At 32.3% G+C, this 19918-nt stretch overlaps 1 protein-coding gene across 2 annotated transcripts in view; it reads right to left on the minus strand.

The window, feature by feature from the left end:
- Positions 1-9638: 9638 nt before the first annotated feature.
- Positions 9639-19918, minus strand: part of LOC111084896 — a 23256-nt gene continuing 12976 nt past the window's right edge. For both annotated transcript variants that reach the window (XM_022381395.1, XM_022381394.1), the window contains 3 exons: positions 18743-18947; positions 16001-16100; positions 9639-9680 (listed from right to left, as the gene is read on the minus strand). In XM_022381395.1, the coding sequence (XP_022237103.1) occupies positions 9677-9680; positions 16001-16100; positions 18743-18947 (309 nt within the window). In that variant the 3' untranslated portion in view covers positions 9639-9676. The remainder of the gene's footprint in view (positions 9681-16000; positions 16101-18742; positions 18948-19918) is intronic.

Consider the following 19918-nt stretch of genomic DNA (forward strand, 5'->3'; position numbering starts at 1 on the left):
GATATGACTGGAAAACAATCTCATACACTCTACATGTTTTGACGTATATCTTGCGTCATCCTCGGGAGTGTAAGGTTTTGCAAAAAATAACACTTATTTGTACAATTATCAAAACGTCAATTTACATTCCCAGTGTGCAACATATTCCCTCTTCTGTGCAGCTCATTCGAAAGGATTTAGTTTTAGTAACATATCTGATGTCTAGAACAGGTCGCTTTCCAGTAATCCCAATCTGCGGTTAGGTAATATCATCTGTAATTATAATAAACTTCCAGAGGGCAGCACCTTTCTCGCCAAAGGGTCTCTGCTAGCTTGAGGTTCACATAAATTAAAAAAGACAAAAACAAAAAAATAAAATACTCATTACTCGAGCGCCTTATAACAATGGTCTCTGGAGAGAAATCTAATCACATTGGTGAATGCTTGACATGGTTTATATATAACTTTATAAAAATGCTCTTCATAAGATGATTTCATGTAAAGGAAAGAGAAGTATTTTCTTGTAGATCATACCCTTTGTCGTGAGATCACAGAAATTATAAATATATCACCATATTGGAAACGATCACTACAGTATTTATTATTCCAATGATACAGTGACTAACATCACATTATTTAACACATTCTCCGACAAATTCGAGACATTTATGTGATAATATTCTAATTTTTACAGTTACAGTCAATGTTCCACGTTATTATATATCAGACGAAATATACTGGTACATTGTGTTCAAATATTGCATGACAATAGAACAGGTTGATTCCAATAGAACATACTGATTCTCTAGTTGAGGTCACTGAATACCATAGGACTCATGAACGAAGATAAGTAGGAGTCTAACTGAGTAGAATGCATACACAAATTATACAATAATTGAAATGTATTAGATCTGTATTAAAGTTGATTTGATCTTGGCAGTTCAGTATCTTATAATTTATACATGTTTCAATTTGTGTTATTCCTAATTCCAAAAGTTTATCGAGCTGTCAGTGGAATTTGCTTCTTGGATAAATTTGAAGAACACAACCAAATTTGGAAAGTGGACAACACTGATATTTCTTTGTATGTCTAAACAGTTCACTCTGAAGAAGACAGACAATGTACATATCTGGGAATGTTATATCTGTAAACAATAGTCGTTTTGAACTACAAATATGTGAGTTCTAGACCGAAAACAGGAAGTAGTAACTTTTTAATTTACCCTCAAAATATGAGAATGTCAATAATCTACATTTAGTTTTCTCTATCGTTATGTAAGGTGGAAGAATAGATAAATTCGATTTTTACTGACTGTTACGTTCAGTGACATACAACTTATTTTGAATGTAAGGTATATTCTGTAATGATAAACAGAAAACATGATGTATTTATAAAATGTGAAAGAATTGCCTTTTCTTGTAAGCCATATCTTTTATCACAAAAAAGCAACAAAATAAAAATATTTTGTCAAGAACTTTTAGAGGTTTTGATCTTAAAAGCTTCAAAAGTAGAATGTGTGCACATTATTTGTGATAAAGCCTAGATACCATCGTCTTTTTCTAAATTGAAGATTTGTTAATATATGTTGAAGTATGTGCGATACTTGACAAGCATGTAATGTTACTTACACATATTGATGATATCATATTAGGATATGGTGAAACATGTCAGTTTTATGTTATAGGGAAGGAGTATTGGGAAGATGTAGGTCAGATGTTTAGCACGACGGGGAACAGTCAGTGTAGTTATGGAATTAAAGTGCGTGTTAAATTCTGTAGAGTTTCTAAAATAAAGAAACTTTCAGCATATTAGCTTGAACCACTTTGAAAATGTCCCTTATGTTTATTTAAGGTGGTTTATTCTATTTATCTAATATCTATATGCTAAAACATGCATATACCACAGGTATTGTTACATTGGGCTGTAGGTCAGTATTTTATAAACTAAGATGTTCTTGAACATAGTATATTAGTATGTCTTGAAGTTTTATATAAGAAGAATAAATGGAGACTTGTATTAGTTGTTCAAACATACTAGGCTAGACATGTAATCAACTGGAATTTATCTTTAGTCTGAACAGAGTAGAATTAAATTGCTAGTAAATTATTAATGTAATTTGAGTATAAGTTATATTTTCTGATTCACTGTGTCTGAATTGTTTACTGATTGTTGTATGCCGAACACAGTTTAATCTTATTGAGTAGTGAGTATAAGATACTGTTGTTGTAAAGTATGACGAACCCAACAAAATACAAAAATTGTACACTAACGTTTTCGATTATAAACTATATTAAAAATTTACACAATGAACTGAAATGAGCAAATACTAATATGGACAAAATGTACAAGAGTTGTATGTAAGCTAACCAAATGTTTTATAAACTAAGATGTTTATGTAAATAGTGTATTAGTGTATCTTGAAGTTTTGTTAATAAATGTTTCAGTATGTTTGTTAAGTCTGCTATGTTACTTACGTTAGCGAAACAATGTTTCAAAATCTATATACAAAAAACATTTGTTTTGAAATAATCGCTAAACTAGTTTTTCTGAGCCTACAAACTGAAATCTTACATGTTTAGTTTGCATTGAATCCTACAATTCATTTGCTTATTTAGTGACATCTCTTTAGTGTGATGTCTCGCGAAAAATTACTAGTTTGTTTTCACATAATTCTACACCTGAAATTATAATATGGGCACAATGCAGAAACATTATTTTATAAACTAAGATGCTCATAGTATGGTAGTTATCTTGAAGTTTTGTTAATAAATGTTTCAGTATGCATGTCAAGTCTGTGATTTTACATAGCTGTTGTAATGATAAATAGAAAAAAGTTGGATTTATAAAACTTAAAAATTAATCAGTTGTTTAATAATTAAAGGTCCTTTTGAGATCATGTCAACTCTCTTTTAAGTTGTAAACTAGGTTCACTTGAGAAAAATGTATTTTATACTTTGGTGAACTAATAATGTTAAATGTTATAGTGTACATAAAGTGAAGTTTTGAAAGATGCGAAATAGAATTTCTGATTTGTATGTTAGTTTTGTAGAAACAAAATCATTTCTTGTTTTAGCCTTCAGCGAATACATCACTTGGTTTTGCACAAGGGTTCCAGCTAGTTTTCTCAACTTGCCATCAGCTGAAATGTGTCATTAAAATAGGTTGAAAGGTTGATCTATCTGTAGTACACGTTTTGTTTTCCGAAATGGTAAGAATATTACTTACCGAGCTTATATGCATAATTTCCAGTCAGCAAGAACCAAGTTTTGGACAAAGATTAGTGAAAATATCTAGAGAAAGGTAAGAATAGTAGTAGTTAAACATAAATATTTACGTACATCCTTTAAATTTTAGCAGAACAGATGGCCTTATAAAGCTGAATATAGGTTATTTCAGGACAATAGTTGTAAAAGTATGTAAAGTAAATTATTGGCTATAATATTTACCTCGTTCAAAAATGAATAATATACGTGATAAAAACTGACATGTGTAACAGCATTATAATAATTGGCTCACTGAAACAATGGTTTTATTTGTAAAAGCGAAACAGCAGGTGTGTTAAAATCGTATGGAATTATACAAATACTGCCCTTATTGCAACATACGCATAAAATAAAACCCTATCCTTAGCAAGACCTTGTGATAAAATATAGTCTGCCCATAGAAACACTATTGGCCGTTGTAAAACATATGTAATATGTAAGAAAACTATAAAGTAACTGTCAACATGTGTGAAATGAAATACTTTGTCGAGACCTCCTTTACTGTTAACTTTTATAAATGTAGGCTACAATGCTGTTGATGTAATCACATGGTGAGACACCTCACAACGAGCTCATCAACCTATTGTACTATCTATAGAGCCTCAGTAACACTACCCACCTTTATGATATACATGTAATACAGTTAAATATATAAATGAAAACTATAAACATTTTTGAAATGTGTTGAAATCTGTATGCAGTCCTATGGAAGCATAGTAACACTGTCTACCTGTAGAATCTTAGTAAGACCTTGTAATGATAACACCATCTGTCCATAGAAAAACTGTCAGCCTTTGTAAAACATAAGTAAAACTATATTTTACTATGAAAACTATAACGTAAGTTCAACATGTTTAAAATGAAATATTTTGTTAATAACTCATTTATTATTATACATAGTAAAAATCATAGTTATATAGGTAGAGGAACAGCATAAAAATATATTTAATCCATAAAGGCAAACTAGTCAAACAGTAAGATTGTGTGTTGAATTACTGCTTGATATTTGTAGATGTTTTTAGAACAAATCCGTCCTTTCAATATAGATACAAATAATAGTTTTACATATAATCAAGTATAAACGTTGATAACATGTTAAGACCTGTTTATCTACATCACTTTCTGGTGGTTTGATCGTGCTTTATCTGAGTGCTCTATGTTGAGTAGCGCTCGAACTATGATGTCATGTGACATCTTCTACCAATGTATTCTCTGGCAACAGACAACTTTCATCGTCAAGTGTAATGGTGGCCTAGAAACGGTTCCTCTGTTTCCACTCGCGAAACTATGACGTCATTATCTGTACCCCTTCCTCTGAGGCAGCCAATAAATGCCTGTGTCTGAACAGTCCTGATAACTACTTTCGTTTACATTTGTCAGTGCATTAAAGTACACTGTTACATAATTACTAGAAACAGTTTATATAATGCAGATGTAAAGAAAATATTATTATTTTTTGTTTAGTAGCATGTATTTCATGTTTTTTATAATATTAGTAATGATAATAAGCTTCTGTATTATCCTAAAGTTTTAATGAACAGTTTTTTGTTTTAGATAAAATTGCTACATATACTTCAGTTCTAAAAGACAAAAACACTTAGTTCTAAAAACATAAAAAGCAATTCAACTTTCAAATAAAAACTGTCACACGTTTTTAATGTTGATTTTGTTGACCTATACGAAATAGTCAATACTTGAAGCTGCCTTGTAGCAAGTACGCATAATAACTTATCTCTATTCGTTGACAAAGAATGTGTAAGATAGTCAGTCGTTCAAAAGGTGTTGCCTACATAAATAAAAATTACGTAAACAATCATACTTTATTTTAAGTTTGAAAAATCTGTCTTTGCTAATTTCCGAATAATAAACTTTACTTTAATGCTGGATATGTGTCAGTCGTGTCACCTACAGGGTTACTATACAGGAGGTGGTCGTGATATTCCTATTGAGGCTTTTTTCATATCCACGCACCACACAGACAATAACACTTAATGACCCCTAGCGGCAATCGACCCAACTTTCTCTAAGTTTTCAACTGAAACAATCAACATTGAGTTACAGAAAGTTCCTACCCATTATGATGGAGATGACATAGCGAACTCTACACAGTAAAAGTAAATCAATCTCAGTGTAGACTACGTCCAATGCCTTAAGGGCGACCAAATCTTTTTCTATTGATCTACCTGTGGTAACACATCATCATTGTTACAGTGATAGGAAAACAATTTTCGTAAGATTTCTTCCAATAACATTTTTAAAAACTGTATGTTTTACCTTAACAAAAAGTTGTAGAAAGGTGTCCAGAAGGTTTTACCAAAGGTTCTGCTTTTAGATATGATTTGGACATTTGTATCTTTTCCATTTAAGCGAACTGTAACAACCTGATAAACTAATAAATGTCAACCGTCATATAAACTAGAAAACGAAAACCACTGGTATAGTTTGCATGCTAACAAAAACAACCAATGAAAAGACTAATATCTCATGCGTAGCTGTAAAAAAAACCTGGTGACAAGGAAGCTAAACTGTAAAAATATATTATGAAAGAAACAAATATATAACAACACAGGCATGAAAGAGTTAAATAAGTAAAACATTAAGCAAACCTTATGAAACTTCATTGAAAGATCAATAATTGGCTAAGATATCAAAGATATCATGACTCGAAACTCAAAATATTAGCTAATCACGAAACATTTAGTTATATAACACCCTATCACAACGAAACATTTAGTTATCTAACACCCTATTACAACGAAACACTTAGTTATCTAACACTATCACAACGAAACATTTAGTTATCTAACACCCTATCACAACGAAACATTTAGTTATCTAACACCCTATTACAACGAAACATTTTATCTAACATCTTATTTCAATTAAACGTTTTGTTATCCTATATCCTTTCATAACGAAACGTTTTGTTACCTAATACCCTATCATATAACGCAAAGAGCCCGAGAGCTAGATCTATCTGTAAAGATGGACTACTGTCAGAGTGTAAAGGCGTATGAATATATAAAATATCCACCAAATCCTTGTGTATGTTATAAAGTGATTCATTTACTATAACTCTTAACTATGATGAGATATTATTTCAAGGCTGAGAACTCCAAATACAAAGGATATGTTGTGCCAATGAATTATTTTGTTTACGATCCAACACATCCTAAGGGTGGAAAGGTATTTTTGCACTTATTTCATGTATGTTCATGAACACTTTTAATATAATTTGCTTGTATGACTTATCATTCGATATATTAAGCAAACTATTAACAGAAAGATTATACCATAATAAGCTAAATATTGTGTCTCAGATATAGTGAGATTGTTTACTTGGTTTAGCGCAAAGCCACAAAATCGACTACTTCTGCTTTGTCCACTGCAGGGAATCGAATCCTGTATTTTAACGTTTTAAGTCCATACACTTTCCGGCGGCTCACCCGGGAAACATTTAGGGTGATCTTAACTTACTTTATGGTCATTCTGTTATCTACATGAATATTATTTTCTTAGCTAGATTTGATTAAGAAGTTTTACAATATTTTTTACTGAACTAATAATAATATTTTTCTCTTACTGTATACCAGGCTTATAAATTTTGGTTTTTATTCATGAATTTACTAAAAGCTTACAAAATGAAGGTTTGTGGCTTTAGTTATATATATATATATTTGATATTCAAATGATATATCGAGATTTTATGATTTCAAACCTTCTAGAATAGGCAAATCTACTTTTCGTGAAAATAAATCTGCTTTATACAAAATTCGTTCCTAGCATCTAACGTTGGTACTTTTATAGAATATTTTGCATTCTTCAGCTTACGCGAAGCGAATTGATTGGTGTTAATAAAGGCCTAAATAGGCTTACATGATCTTGGGTAAAAGTATGCTTACAATGTTTCTTACCATTTCATAATTCCTAAGATGGCGGCCACTATCATGTGTAGATTTATATTTTAAAGAGTGTATATTTGCCATGTTTTGTTGTTTCACCACAAAGCTATACAACAGGCTATCTGTGTTCTAGCCACCACCGAGAATCGAACCCCAGATTTTAGCGTTATAGATCCATAAACTTACAACTGACCTACCGGGAGACGTATATTTTCTGTGCTAATTAATTCTGATATATTTAAGTAAAGACGTTATATAATTATTAAGAAGTCCCATAAAACATAGTAGCTCATATGGTTGTAGATGGGGTAATTATGAATTCTATACTCTGTAGAAGATCATTCGAAATCAGGTCATACTGTTTTTCGCATACCTAATGTGTTAAAGCACAGCTTTGGATTATACTTCCGTCAAAGTGTCGAGTACAACATAGATAAGTATTTAAGAATCAGATACAAAACCAAATTAATTTTATTTTTTATTATTATTGAGAAATAAAGGTATTATTTACCACAAATGTCCTCCTGTGTGACAGCGGAAAGTCTATGGATTTACAATGCTAAATTCCGGGTTTCGATTTTCCGCGGGGGACACAGCAGATGGCCCACTGTGGCTTTGCTCTCAAACAAACACACACACACACACACACTACCAAAATATGTGATTTTTTTCCCTTTTTACTTTTCAGCAATAAACAAGATGGCGCTCTAATCACCCTGGATAAGGTTATCCGGATAATTGAAACGTTCAACAATAAAACTAACAATTTATCGCTTTTATAGCCACATAGGATATCAATGGCTTCAGTGCAAAAGAACACTGTCTATTGATAATGGATCTGATGATATACTTGAAGACATTCAGTAAGTTTCTATCAGTGCAGTGATTATTTTGGATCTGGTGATATAGTTGAAGACATTCAGTAAGTTTCTATCAGTGTAGTGATTGATTTGGATCTGGTAATATAGTTGAAGACATTCAGTAAGTTTCTATCAGTGTAGTGATTGATTTGGATCTGGTAATATAGTTGAAGACATTCAGTAAGTTTCTATCAGAGTAGTGATTGATTTGGATCTGGTAATATAGTTGAAGACATTCAGTAAGTTTCTATCAGTGCAGTGATAGTTTTGGATCTGGTAATATAGTTGAAGACATTCAGTAAGTTTCTATCAGTGTAGTGATTGTTTTGGATCTGATGATATACTTGAAGACATTCAAGAAGTTTTATCAGTGTTGTTCTGACAAGAACATCATTATAAAACAAAACAATGACACATAGATTAAGAAGTTTACTTTTATAAGTTAGTAAAAGTTATCTAAAATGCAATATATTTAATATATCTTACAGGTATGAAAATATTATACCTTTAGATAGGTTTTGATTATTGCGTAGAAAATGTAAGGTAACTCTTCTAAATGTTCCTGACAAATAACGAAGAGATTAATGTATAACTTTTACTGCTTGTCGAAGTGAACAACGTAAAATAATTTATTCCTTTTTTTAATATAAAAGTTATTATTGCTGCATAGAAGAACGGTTTCCAAAATAATGTAATCATGACTTTACCTCAATATGGAACAACATAAGCATTATTAACTTATCGTATACAAGTTCAGTGAGATTTTACTAATCCCTGGTTAGCAACGTATGTTCTTTAATATGGCTTAGCATTCGAGATTCAACCAGCGTACTTTATATTTGTTGAATTTTTCCCAGTTCGTTCTTTTCAGTTTAAAGAAATATTAAAAGTTAATGGTAAAAGAACAGAACAAAAATACCATTTTCAGTTTTTTCTATCAGATACGTTTCGAAAACAATAATTAAATACTATGTATGGTTGTTAAGTGTAATACTTTGTTTTAGTTGTATATTGGTTCTCAAAACTATATTCAAGATAAAGATACGTTTCGAAAACAATAATTAAATACTATGTATGGTTGTTAAGTGTAATACTTTGTTTTAGTTGTATATTGGTTCTCAAAACTATATTCAAGATAAAGATACGTTTATTCAAATTTAAGTATTCTACATATTTCATCTCTATTCAATGTTACAAAGTACATAATCTCATTTGGGTTATACCTATGTAAGCATTTTTCTGATGGTTAAAACAACAACAACAACAAAAGAAACACACACTGCAACCAAAACAAGAATAGAGCGCGACACATTAGCTTTCTCCATATTGTGCTAAAACATGAAGATAAAGAAGCTTAATATTGGGCTGTAGTAAGCTGTAAATAATATTTTCATTCTTACAAACAAATATAAATATTTACGTAAATGAAAATATATGAGAACCGTTTTGCATCTTATTTTAAGCTACAGAGTAATTTACTAACCAGAAAAAAGTACATATTCAAAACAAAGTAGGCATAACAACTTGTAATAAATATATATAAGTCAAACAGGAATGCAGACATTTCGGCTGGAAACATTCAGTGTTAACAAAGGAAGAAGCAACGCAGATTTTACTCGAAATTTCTTTTTTGTCAGCTCTAACGTCACGACGAGTTTCCTGCTGACAGAATTATCTAAGAGGAAAAAAAAATATAAGATGGTTGACGATAGGAACAAAGATGGATGATGATAAGAACAACCGTGGTCAATATAAGAATAATGAAATAATTACTAAAAGAACGGCAAAAAATAACGATTTTTTTAAATTTCCAGTTTGCATCACATAATGATGTGAGGAAAAAAACCCTTAAAACACAGACGGTGTTAACATTTAATCAGCAATAGATGTTTTCATGGTTACCCTAGTCTTCTTAGGTTTCATTGTAATGGCATTTAGTAATAGCTATACTATATTTTTTCTATAACAGAACAAAAATAACACGAATACTGAAATCAATTACTTCGGTACAGAACTTTCGCTAAAATTCCGATACAACATCTTCAAAAGTTTTCGCTTGAATTTGCCCGAGGCGCTTTAAACATAGGAAACAAGAAAAAATTAAACCAATGCTGTATGTATCTCCTTTTATGAACACTTCGCTGCCCTGATAACACCATTTGAAGACCGTACTGCGTATTATCTTCGCTACTTAAAGGTTCAGTTCGATTTCTTCTCGATTAGAAATTACAAGAACTTTCCGTGCGTACAATGGTTTTTACTAAGTTTAGTTGAAAAAATATCAAATATTAAGCAAAGATAAAGCATTATATTAGATGTACTTCCGAAGGGCTCCCAAAAGTGTTATGTTTCAAGAGTAAATAAAACCAAAATAAAGAGTAACAAATATTTCTATTTCCTGGTTTTTAAGTTCATATGTCATGCTGTATTGTAGCTACAGAGTGCATAATTCTTCTCGTGATTCGTGGCATACGTACGTTCTACTGACGCCACGACAGTACAAATTGCAACGTTATGTGACGATATTTTAGTGTCAACTGACTGAATGACAGACAGACAACACACTACTGTAAAGTGGTTAAACTAGTTAAAACAGGTGTTCCCGCCAGGCTGTCTTTAGAGCCCCCTTTTTGTATCGATGTATCCTCTCATTGTATTTGAAGAACTGCTTGAAAAATAATTTTTAAAACACGAAAAACAATCTTTTAACAATTAATACAGGGAAACTCAGGTTTGTTTGTTTTAGAGCAAAGCCATATTGAGCTATCTACTGTATCCAACACGGGTAATCGAACCCCGAATTTTAGCGTTGTGAGTCCGTAAATGTACTGCTGTCTCATCGGGGGACAAGAAACATAGTAACTAGTAACGTTCTTTCGTTGACGCTTTTTAAGAAGGTAGTTACTTTGGTAAAGTTGAAGTTCTAATAATATCAAACGTTCTAAGGTATGAATAATACAGAATAAGTAAATATATTGTATTCAACATAAATAATGCCGTACTTGTATTTAGTAAAATATGTGTATTTAGCTACAATTACACAAGCATAGAAAAAATGTCGTCAATTTATAATCCAATATATTTGTTTTCTGTTGATTAAAATTGTATGTTTAAGTTTATATCATTTGGGTTAAGTATTTTATTCGAGATATAACTAAACTCATTGACATCCAACATTGACATTCACAAACTACATAAAACTTTCTATTTAAAGATTTGAGTGGAATTTCGCGTAAAGTTACTAGAGGGCTATAGACTTGAGGAAAGGCAGCTAGTCAACACCCCCCACCATCAGCTCTTGGATTACTCTTTTACCAATGAATAGTGGGATTGACTATCATATTATAACACTTCCACGGCGAGGATGTTCGGTGCGACGGGAATCGAACCCACTACCGTCAGATTGCGAGTCAAATGCTCCAACCATCAGGCCATGAAGTAGAAAACAACTAATCTTTCGCGTTATTCCTAAACAATCAAGAAATAGCAATCCTCATATGATGTTTTTAACCATTTAGCTAGAAAAATTTTAATATTTACAAAATGAAATGTTTTCATATACTTTCTAATACATACTATTTTTTATACCTAGTTTAGGCTTTAAGTTCAAAAAGCAATTACTGAATTTTTAAAACTTCCTGAGACACGTTTCAACATTTTATTCTGATAACTTTTTTTATTATTTTTACTTTAAGATGACGGCCTCTTTTAGCATTATCAATTTTGATAAAAAAACGACCTAGAGACTGGGGAATTTTCTTTAACTATTCTAATCTTTTACTGACCTGAAGATCAGAGAAACTAATAATAAAACGATGAATATTATGTCAGAAAAACTCATTTTCCAAACTTTCGATCTGGATTTATCAAAATGTTACCTTTTCATATTACTAAGCTAATAAGATAAATCATAACTCAATTTGTTTGTTTGTTGTTAAGCACAAAGCGACAAAATTGGCTATTTGTGCTGTGTTCACCATGGGCATCGAAACCCAGTATTTATCGTTATATGCCTTCAGACTTGCAGCTGAGCCACTGTGGACCAATATTTTATTACACTGTCATGACATTTGTGTGGATATAGGAGCTGAACAAGTGAATTTCTGTATTTTTCCTCATCAATTTTAATGCTTGCATATTTGCTTGTTTGTTATTAAACACAAAGCTGTACAATTTTTTATCTGTGTTGTGCTCATCGTGGAGACAGTTTATTTGTTTGTTTTTGAATTTCGTGCAAAGCTACACGAGGGCTATCTGCGCTAGCCATCCTTAATTTAGCAGTGTAAGACTAGAGGGAAGGCAGCTAGTCATCACCACTCTTGGGCTATTCTTTTACCAATGAATAATGTAATTGACCGTCACATTATAACGCCCCCACGGCTGAAAGGGTGAGCATGTTTTGTGTGTTGCGTCCAGCCCCCTAACCACTTGGCCATGCTGCGCCACCGTGGAGACAGAACCTAGAATTATAGTGTGTTGTAAGCTTTTGAAGCTGACCATACTTTTAATGTGTGTAGGAATATTGGAAATAATGATATATTTTAAGTATTTCTTGTTTCTTGTGTATTTATCTCAGCTTATGCAACTGCTAATGTTTAAAGCACCACATTCTTCTCAATATATAAAAATGCCAAGGTAGTATCTACAACATTTAATTGCTTTCTAGAGATGATGATATTAAATTTGTATAATTGTATAATCGCGTCTTCTAAGACGCATGTATTTCTTGATTTCACCACTTTGATGAGATTATTTATCGATCCAATAGTGCTCACACTCGATTAATAAAGCGACTGACAGATTTAATAAAATATCCTGTTTTAATCACGTCTAATTATTTAGGTTAAACTAAACATTTACAAGAAGATAATATTTGAATCAGACCTTTCAAACATCGAAGAAAAGTTCGACTTTCTTCCTTTATAGTACTTAAAAGATGTAGATTGAACAATAAAAGGCATTTTGCTCTTGAGAAGCAAGTAATAATCATTTATTTACTCGAGGAATCAGACGTCTTACTGTCATTCTATATCAAATAATTATTTACGACTTGATTCAAAAGGATCGTCGCACGCCAACTCTGGAGCATTATTGGTTCTTAAGTGGCTCTCTCTGCATTTCCAAGGTTTCAATAAAGAAACCACATTTAGTTAGCTTCTCATTTCCTATAATACCTCTCTCTCGTGTAGATGTCGTCTTGGTCTCACGTTGATCCAAAAACTATCAAATAGTTCATTCTGATGTAACTTCTGATGGAGAGAAATGTGACATAAAAGTCAGTAGAACTACACGTATTTTTGTATTCAAGTATAAAACCCCGATAGTCCGCATTGTAAGCGATAACGCAATTATAGTGACGTAGGAAGCTGAAGGGAGAGGGGGAAAGAATGTCTAGTCCTTCCCCACTTTTTAACCTGTCCCAGTAAAAAAGGCATCAAAATTAGGAAAATTGCCATCAGAAAAAGCAGAAAAAATGCATAAAAGTTAATCCAGAAGTATCGTGACATTTTAATTTAATTTTCCCCAAAATGGATCAGCTGTAAGTCTGAAGGCTTATAACGCTTAAAGACCGGGTTTCGATACCTGTAGTGAGCACAACACAACTATCCCATTGTGTGGCTTTACGCTTAGCAAGAAGCAAACGAATTAAATGTTAAGTTATGGTTTATCTTATAAGTTTAGTAATATGAAAAGGAAAAATTCTGTTAGATAAAAATAATTCCAACCCGAAAGGTTGGAAAATGTATTTTTCTGACATAATATTTAGCACCTCAAAGATTCACAATTCGCTTTATTATTAGTTTTTTGAACTTCAGGGCAGTAAGAGATTAGAATAATTAAAGAAAATTCCCACTCTCTAGGTTCTTTTTTACCAGGATCAATCATGCTAAAAATGGCCGTCATCTTAAACTAAAAATATTAAATAAAAGTTATCAGAATATAATGTTTAAAGGTGCCTCAGGAAGCCTTAAAATTTCAGTAATTGATTTTCTGCCTTAAAGCATAAACTAGGTATAAACAATATCATGTATTAGAAAATATACGGTAGCATTTTATTTTAAATAAACAAGAAATGTTCTTAGTGAAATTCAAATATTGATTACTATCTAAACAAATCATCAGATTGCTATTTCTTGGTTGTTTAGGAATAACACAAAACAGTAGTTGTTTTTTATTTCCTTTGTGACTAAGACACTTCATTAAATAGAGCCTGGCACCACCTGGTGGCTAGAGCGCTTGTGTCGCAATCTGAGGGTCGCGGGTTCGAATCCCCGTCGCCGTTTCAGCTGTGGGGGTGTTATAATGTGACGGTTAGGTCCAATATTCGTTGACGGTGGGTAATGTTGACTAGCTGTCTTCCATCTAGTCTATTACTGTTAAATTAGGAACGGGAAAATTCAAAACAAACCAAATCTTTAAACAGAAAGTTCTTATGTAGTACTAACCCTCTTCGTTTACAGTCAGAATTAAAAGTCAATGAGTTTAGTTATATATCGAATAAAATACTTTACCCAAGTGATATAAAGTTAATCATACTATTGTAATCAAAATAAAACAAATAAATTCGATTATAAATTGACGTCATTTTCTTCGCTTGTACAACTTTGGCTAAAGAAACTTGTTTTATTAAAAAAGTACGACATTATCTATCTATGTTAGAAATAATATCTATACATATTCTGTATTATTCACACCTTAAAACCTCTGATATTGCCAGAACTTCAACTAACTCAGGAAAAGCAGGAGAATGCATAAAATTTAATCCAGAACCCGAGAACTTCCAGAGCCCTAAGGTGAGCCCAGGACCTTAGCCGTAATAGGTGCTTCTATAGCACACATTTCATCGCTTCGCTCGGTCAAATAAACCTTGGGCCCTCTATTTTTAATTTATCTCCTACACCTCTGAATTAGATTTTGAGCAAGTTACTTAAAGGGGGGCCTCGTATGGCCAAGTTTCTAGGACGCTCAACTCGCAATCTGTCGGTCGCGGGTTCGAATTCCCGTCTCACCAAACATGCTCGTCCTTTCAGCCGTGGGGGCGTTATAATGTGACGGTCAATTCTATTATTCGTTGGTAAAAGAGTAGCCCAAGAATTGGCGATGGTTGGTGATGACTATCTGTCCTCTTCCCTCTAGTCTTGCACTGCTAATTTCGGGACGGCTATTGCAGGTAGCCCTCGTGTAGCTTTGCGCGAAATTCAAAATAAACCAAAATATCAGTTTAGAATTAAGGACCGCTGGCGCAGATAACACTCGAGTTTGATTCTTTCTAAATAAAACTGGAAAATAGTTATTCATAATATATAGTTTACTGATGCGTAACCAGATTCCTTTAAATCGAAATAATCTCAGGAAATATATATATATATAAATGTTCAGCAGACATGAGATGTCATTTCAAAGTAAAACAAAAACTACCTTCCTATATAACAACTAGAGCTATTCAACATGAGTACAAATAATAAAGTTTACCTTGCATTGGTATCTCGAACTACGTGACAAACTGTTACTGATGAAAGAGGAAAGAAAATCACCACGTATTTTTTAAAAAAGCATCAGTTTAGTAGAACATAACCACGTGTTATGTGAAAATATGCTACTTTGTTCGAAATCATGGCCTATGTTTGCTTAAAGCAGTAATGACATCGTATTAGAGAAGGTGACATTTTGTGTAAAAGGTTGTCTGAATTTACTCGATCTACACATAGATCTTACGAATAAAGACACAGTAACTGTCAATATGGCATTTTTTTGTTACCTCATGCTATGAAATAGACAGATCTTTGATATATGGCAACTCACCCCTGTCTTTATTCCCTTATACAGTTATTTTCCACTTGAATGCACAATTCGAAACTTTTACTTTTAACTCTAACCCACTTCTGTCAATTTGTAGATATTGTTGTACTATATTATTTTAAAAAGTGTCTTTATAACCTTCAAAATTTATTTAATTTTTAAATTTCTCTCACAAATATGCATATAACTATTTACCTTTTTCCACTTTTCTGCATCCGGTCACGGAAAGAAGTCAAGTCTGGCCAGTTCCCTTTGAAGTGGAGGATGTAGTCGGGCAGATCAACACCCATTGCAGCTGTTTGTATACAATGAAAGAGTTTAACACCAGGTCTGTTTCTGTTATTGTTCCTTTTGTTGTTGTTCTTTTGATGAATCAATTAAATAAGTTAAAGTGTCAACACTTCGCGTTCTAGAAAATAATTATTATTTTGAAATTTGCAGAAATATATTTGTTATATTTCGTTTGTTCAAGCTCAAAGTTACACAATGGTTATCTGCAGGTACTCTAAACCCAATATGACAGCAAGGACATATAGAACAAAACAATATGACAGCGAGGACATATAGAACAAAACAATATGATAGCGAGGACATATAGAACATAACAATATGACAGCGAGGACATATAGAGCAAAGCAACATGACAACGAGGACATATAGAACATAACAATATGATAGCGAGGATATATAGAACATAACAATGTGACAGCGAGGACATATAGAACATAACAATATGACAGTGAGGACATATAGAGCAAAACAACATGACAACGAGGACATATGGAACAAAACAATATGACAGCGAGCCTTACAAATGACGAAATATTATATATTAGTTCATATTTTACAACGCTTTGTCAATGCACATCAACAAACAGCTCTAAGAAAGTTCTGTTAACGTTTACTGCACACAATATATCAGTCAACCGAGTGTTTAAAGATGCACGTTCTTTCGTTACGAGTATTTCGTTTTTAGTTTTCTGGCATGACTTGCTTATTGCAACCTGAAGTTTGTTAAAGATACTCTATAATTTACGATCTCTAACGTTCCTCATCTATTCGCCAGTGTTTTAAGAGTTATTACAAACAACTGCTTCATCTTTTTACAGTGCGATCTAAATAGTTTTAACACGATCATGCGTCCTGAAAGTATATGTAATAACACGATTTTTCTTGGACAATTATCGACAAAAAAAAGTACTAGAAAAATGGGAGAAAAAGAGAAAGCTACAATACTTTAGTTGATGACTATCGTAGTCAATAATAGTTTTGTTGTTGTCCAAATGTTAAATTAATAATAATAAAACACTTCGGCATCTTGAAGGAAATCTGTGAGAAAATTGTTTAATTGAGCATATAAAGTTTTAAAAAAGTTAATCTTAGCTAGGATAAGAGCAGTTAGCAGCGTACAAGGCTTAGGTGAATAGAAAAAAGTGGTTATTTTTGCTCCTAACACTTCTTTGTGTACACGAATATTTGTTATTTGGAAAACTTTATTCGGTAACAAATTTTATTTGTTTTGCTCTCGAAATGACATGTTCTTGAAAGAATATCGCTTTTATGATAAAATGATTTCAAACAACAGTAGCAATTAGGACTAACTTAAAGTTATATGTAGCTGCTTATGGAGCAACATGGTTACAAACTGCGAAAAAAGAAGAAAGAAAAGTGTTTGACGTACATTTTATGTAAACAGAATTTATTAGAATTAGTTTCGTTAAAACAAAGTTTGATAGGAGAAAAAAAAATTCTAAGAAAAATTCTAAATGATTAAATTTATTAAGCTCAGCTGAAAAGTATTCCAGAAAGAAAAATAAGAAATCGATACATGTTTGTGTCAGAAGATACTCTGAGTATTATGTTAGGTTTTTGTAATAATTTTTTTAGTTCATATTTCATCCGTTATTTGACTAAAGCTTGAAGGTGATATATCATAACATGAGATAATTAATTCAAACAGAAGACTCCAGGAGTACACTAACAGCCAGGGTTGGTGTCCCTTATATTAGCAATAATTGTGGGAAGCGGAAAGAAAACATGCAACTAACTGCTTTTGCCCTTGAGATGATTTATTTCCCTCCTGGCTGACATCGTTCTTATTTTCTCTTTAATCAACTTTGAATTACTTCATTTCAGCCTCAAAACAAAATTATTTTTTTTGTTAATTTATTCTACTCAAATCAGAACCATTTCAGATAGAGCTTTCTTTATCCTTAACGTTCACAACTTCTAGTCGAAAAGACAAATTATTACTAAATATTTGTATATGAAAATTCACTATATTTTTATTTGTTTATGCATATCTGATTTTTGGTTAATTATGTAATTCATGACTTGTCCCTGGGAGATAAAAAAAGTCCAAACGAACTTTTTTTGAAAGTAACAGTATTTCTTACTCTTCTGTTAGAATTCTTAGACAATTATGTGTGTGTTAGTTTTTTCTGTTCAGTTCTAACAATCATAACATTCAACTCAGTCAGTAGTTTAGTTACGTATTATATCTATACGTATTTGTCATTCTTCCGTCAATTATTAAACTAGCTTTCCAATTTGGACTTAGAAATGTGAATATATATTTCTTCTACATTCCTCTTCTTGTGAATATTGTGTTTTATTGTTGTTCTTTTTTCTCACTAATCTCAAAAACTGCAGTTGGTAAATAGTCTCGATACTTCTTCCAGGAACATTTGAAAGACACAAACAACGCTCTTGGCAGCTGAGTTCATATACAGTAGTTGTAGTTGAGATATTTTGAAGAGTTATTACCTATTCTGATCCTATACAAACCAAAGAATCAAAATCGTAATCGGCCTGCAAACAAATTCGTTTTACATTATCATCTTATAATAATTACCAGTATTTTGATATTTTTTCGTTTATATTTTACGAAAAACAATGTTTTCGTTTACCTTTATCAAAGGAGTTGACGGAAATTACCTGTTCGTTTGGTCTCTTGTTTCATTCTTCTACGGATCTGATAAAAATCGGGTGTGTCCGGAATTGGTCGGAACTCATCGTCAAAAGATGACATATCGGAGGAAAAGTCGTTCAGGTTACGGCCTCCGTAAGGGGAACAATGAACACTGTAGCAGCAGATGAACCAGAGTCCGAAACAAGCAGCAAGTTTTGTTGTAGAAATCATCTTTGAAGGTATGAAATCAGAATGTTAACAACAAAATACAGCCAAAGTTAAAACAAAAAAGTTGCTGCTATTTTTCAATTTGTAGTAGAATTTTCTAAGATGTGAAAAATTTTAACTTAATACAAAAGCAGCATAATACATACCGAGTAAGGACGTGTCAACTTGTTTCAAGTTATCAAGATCACAACTATAAGTTAAGTGAGCAGATATAGCTAAATATAAATATATGTAAGTACAATTATTTTATCTATAAGTTGCGACGTGAGCACTGACATAAATAGGAAAATAAAGAATTGAAAATGAAGTTTGGGTTGTTTGTTGAATTTTTGAAGGGATAGATTAGGGGAAAGGCCACCACCCACCATTAAGTTCAGAAGCATAATAACATAGAATATAGTTAACAGCGAGAGTACCTAATTTATTAAACAATTCATTTTAATATTTATGTTTGTTTGTAATTAAGCACAAAGCTACACAATGGGCTATCTGTGCTCTGCCCTCCACGGGTATCGAAACTTGGATTCTAGCAATATAAGTCCGCAGACATACCGTTGTGCCACGGGGGGCTGATTTTATGAATAAGAATGCAGGAAAAGTTAGGTTATATGCTGAATTTTGAATATTGGTTTAAGTAGATAGTTTTCTCTGAATGAACGTTAATATTAATAGGTTTTAAATTATATTCGTCAAATCTTGATCTGATCCTTTACTTACACCCTCTATATGATCTGGTTAACCACTCATTCCCTGTATTAATCACATTGTCGCTTGGTGCAGTCAATGTTTGTTTGTTTATCTTTAGAGCGAAGCCACATTGGACTATCTGTTGTGTCCACCGTGGGGAATCGAACTCCAAATTTTAGCGTTGTAATTCTGCAGATTTACCGCCATCTCACCAGAGGTTTTGTGGAGTTAATGAAATATTAGAGAAACAATGGCGTCGTATATATATATATATGTACACAACGTAG

Source organism: Limulus polyphemus, unplaced genomic scaffold (assembly GCF_000517525.1).
Source record: "Limulus polyphemus unplaced genomic scaffold, Limulus_polyphemus-2.1.2 Scaffold159, whole genome shotgun sequence".
NCBI classification, from domain to species: domain Eukaryota; kingdom Metazoa; phylum Arthropoda; class Merostomata; order Xiphosura; family Limulidae; genus Limulus; species Limulus polyphemus.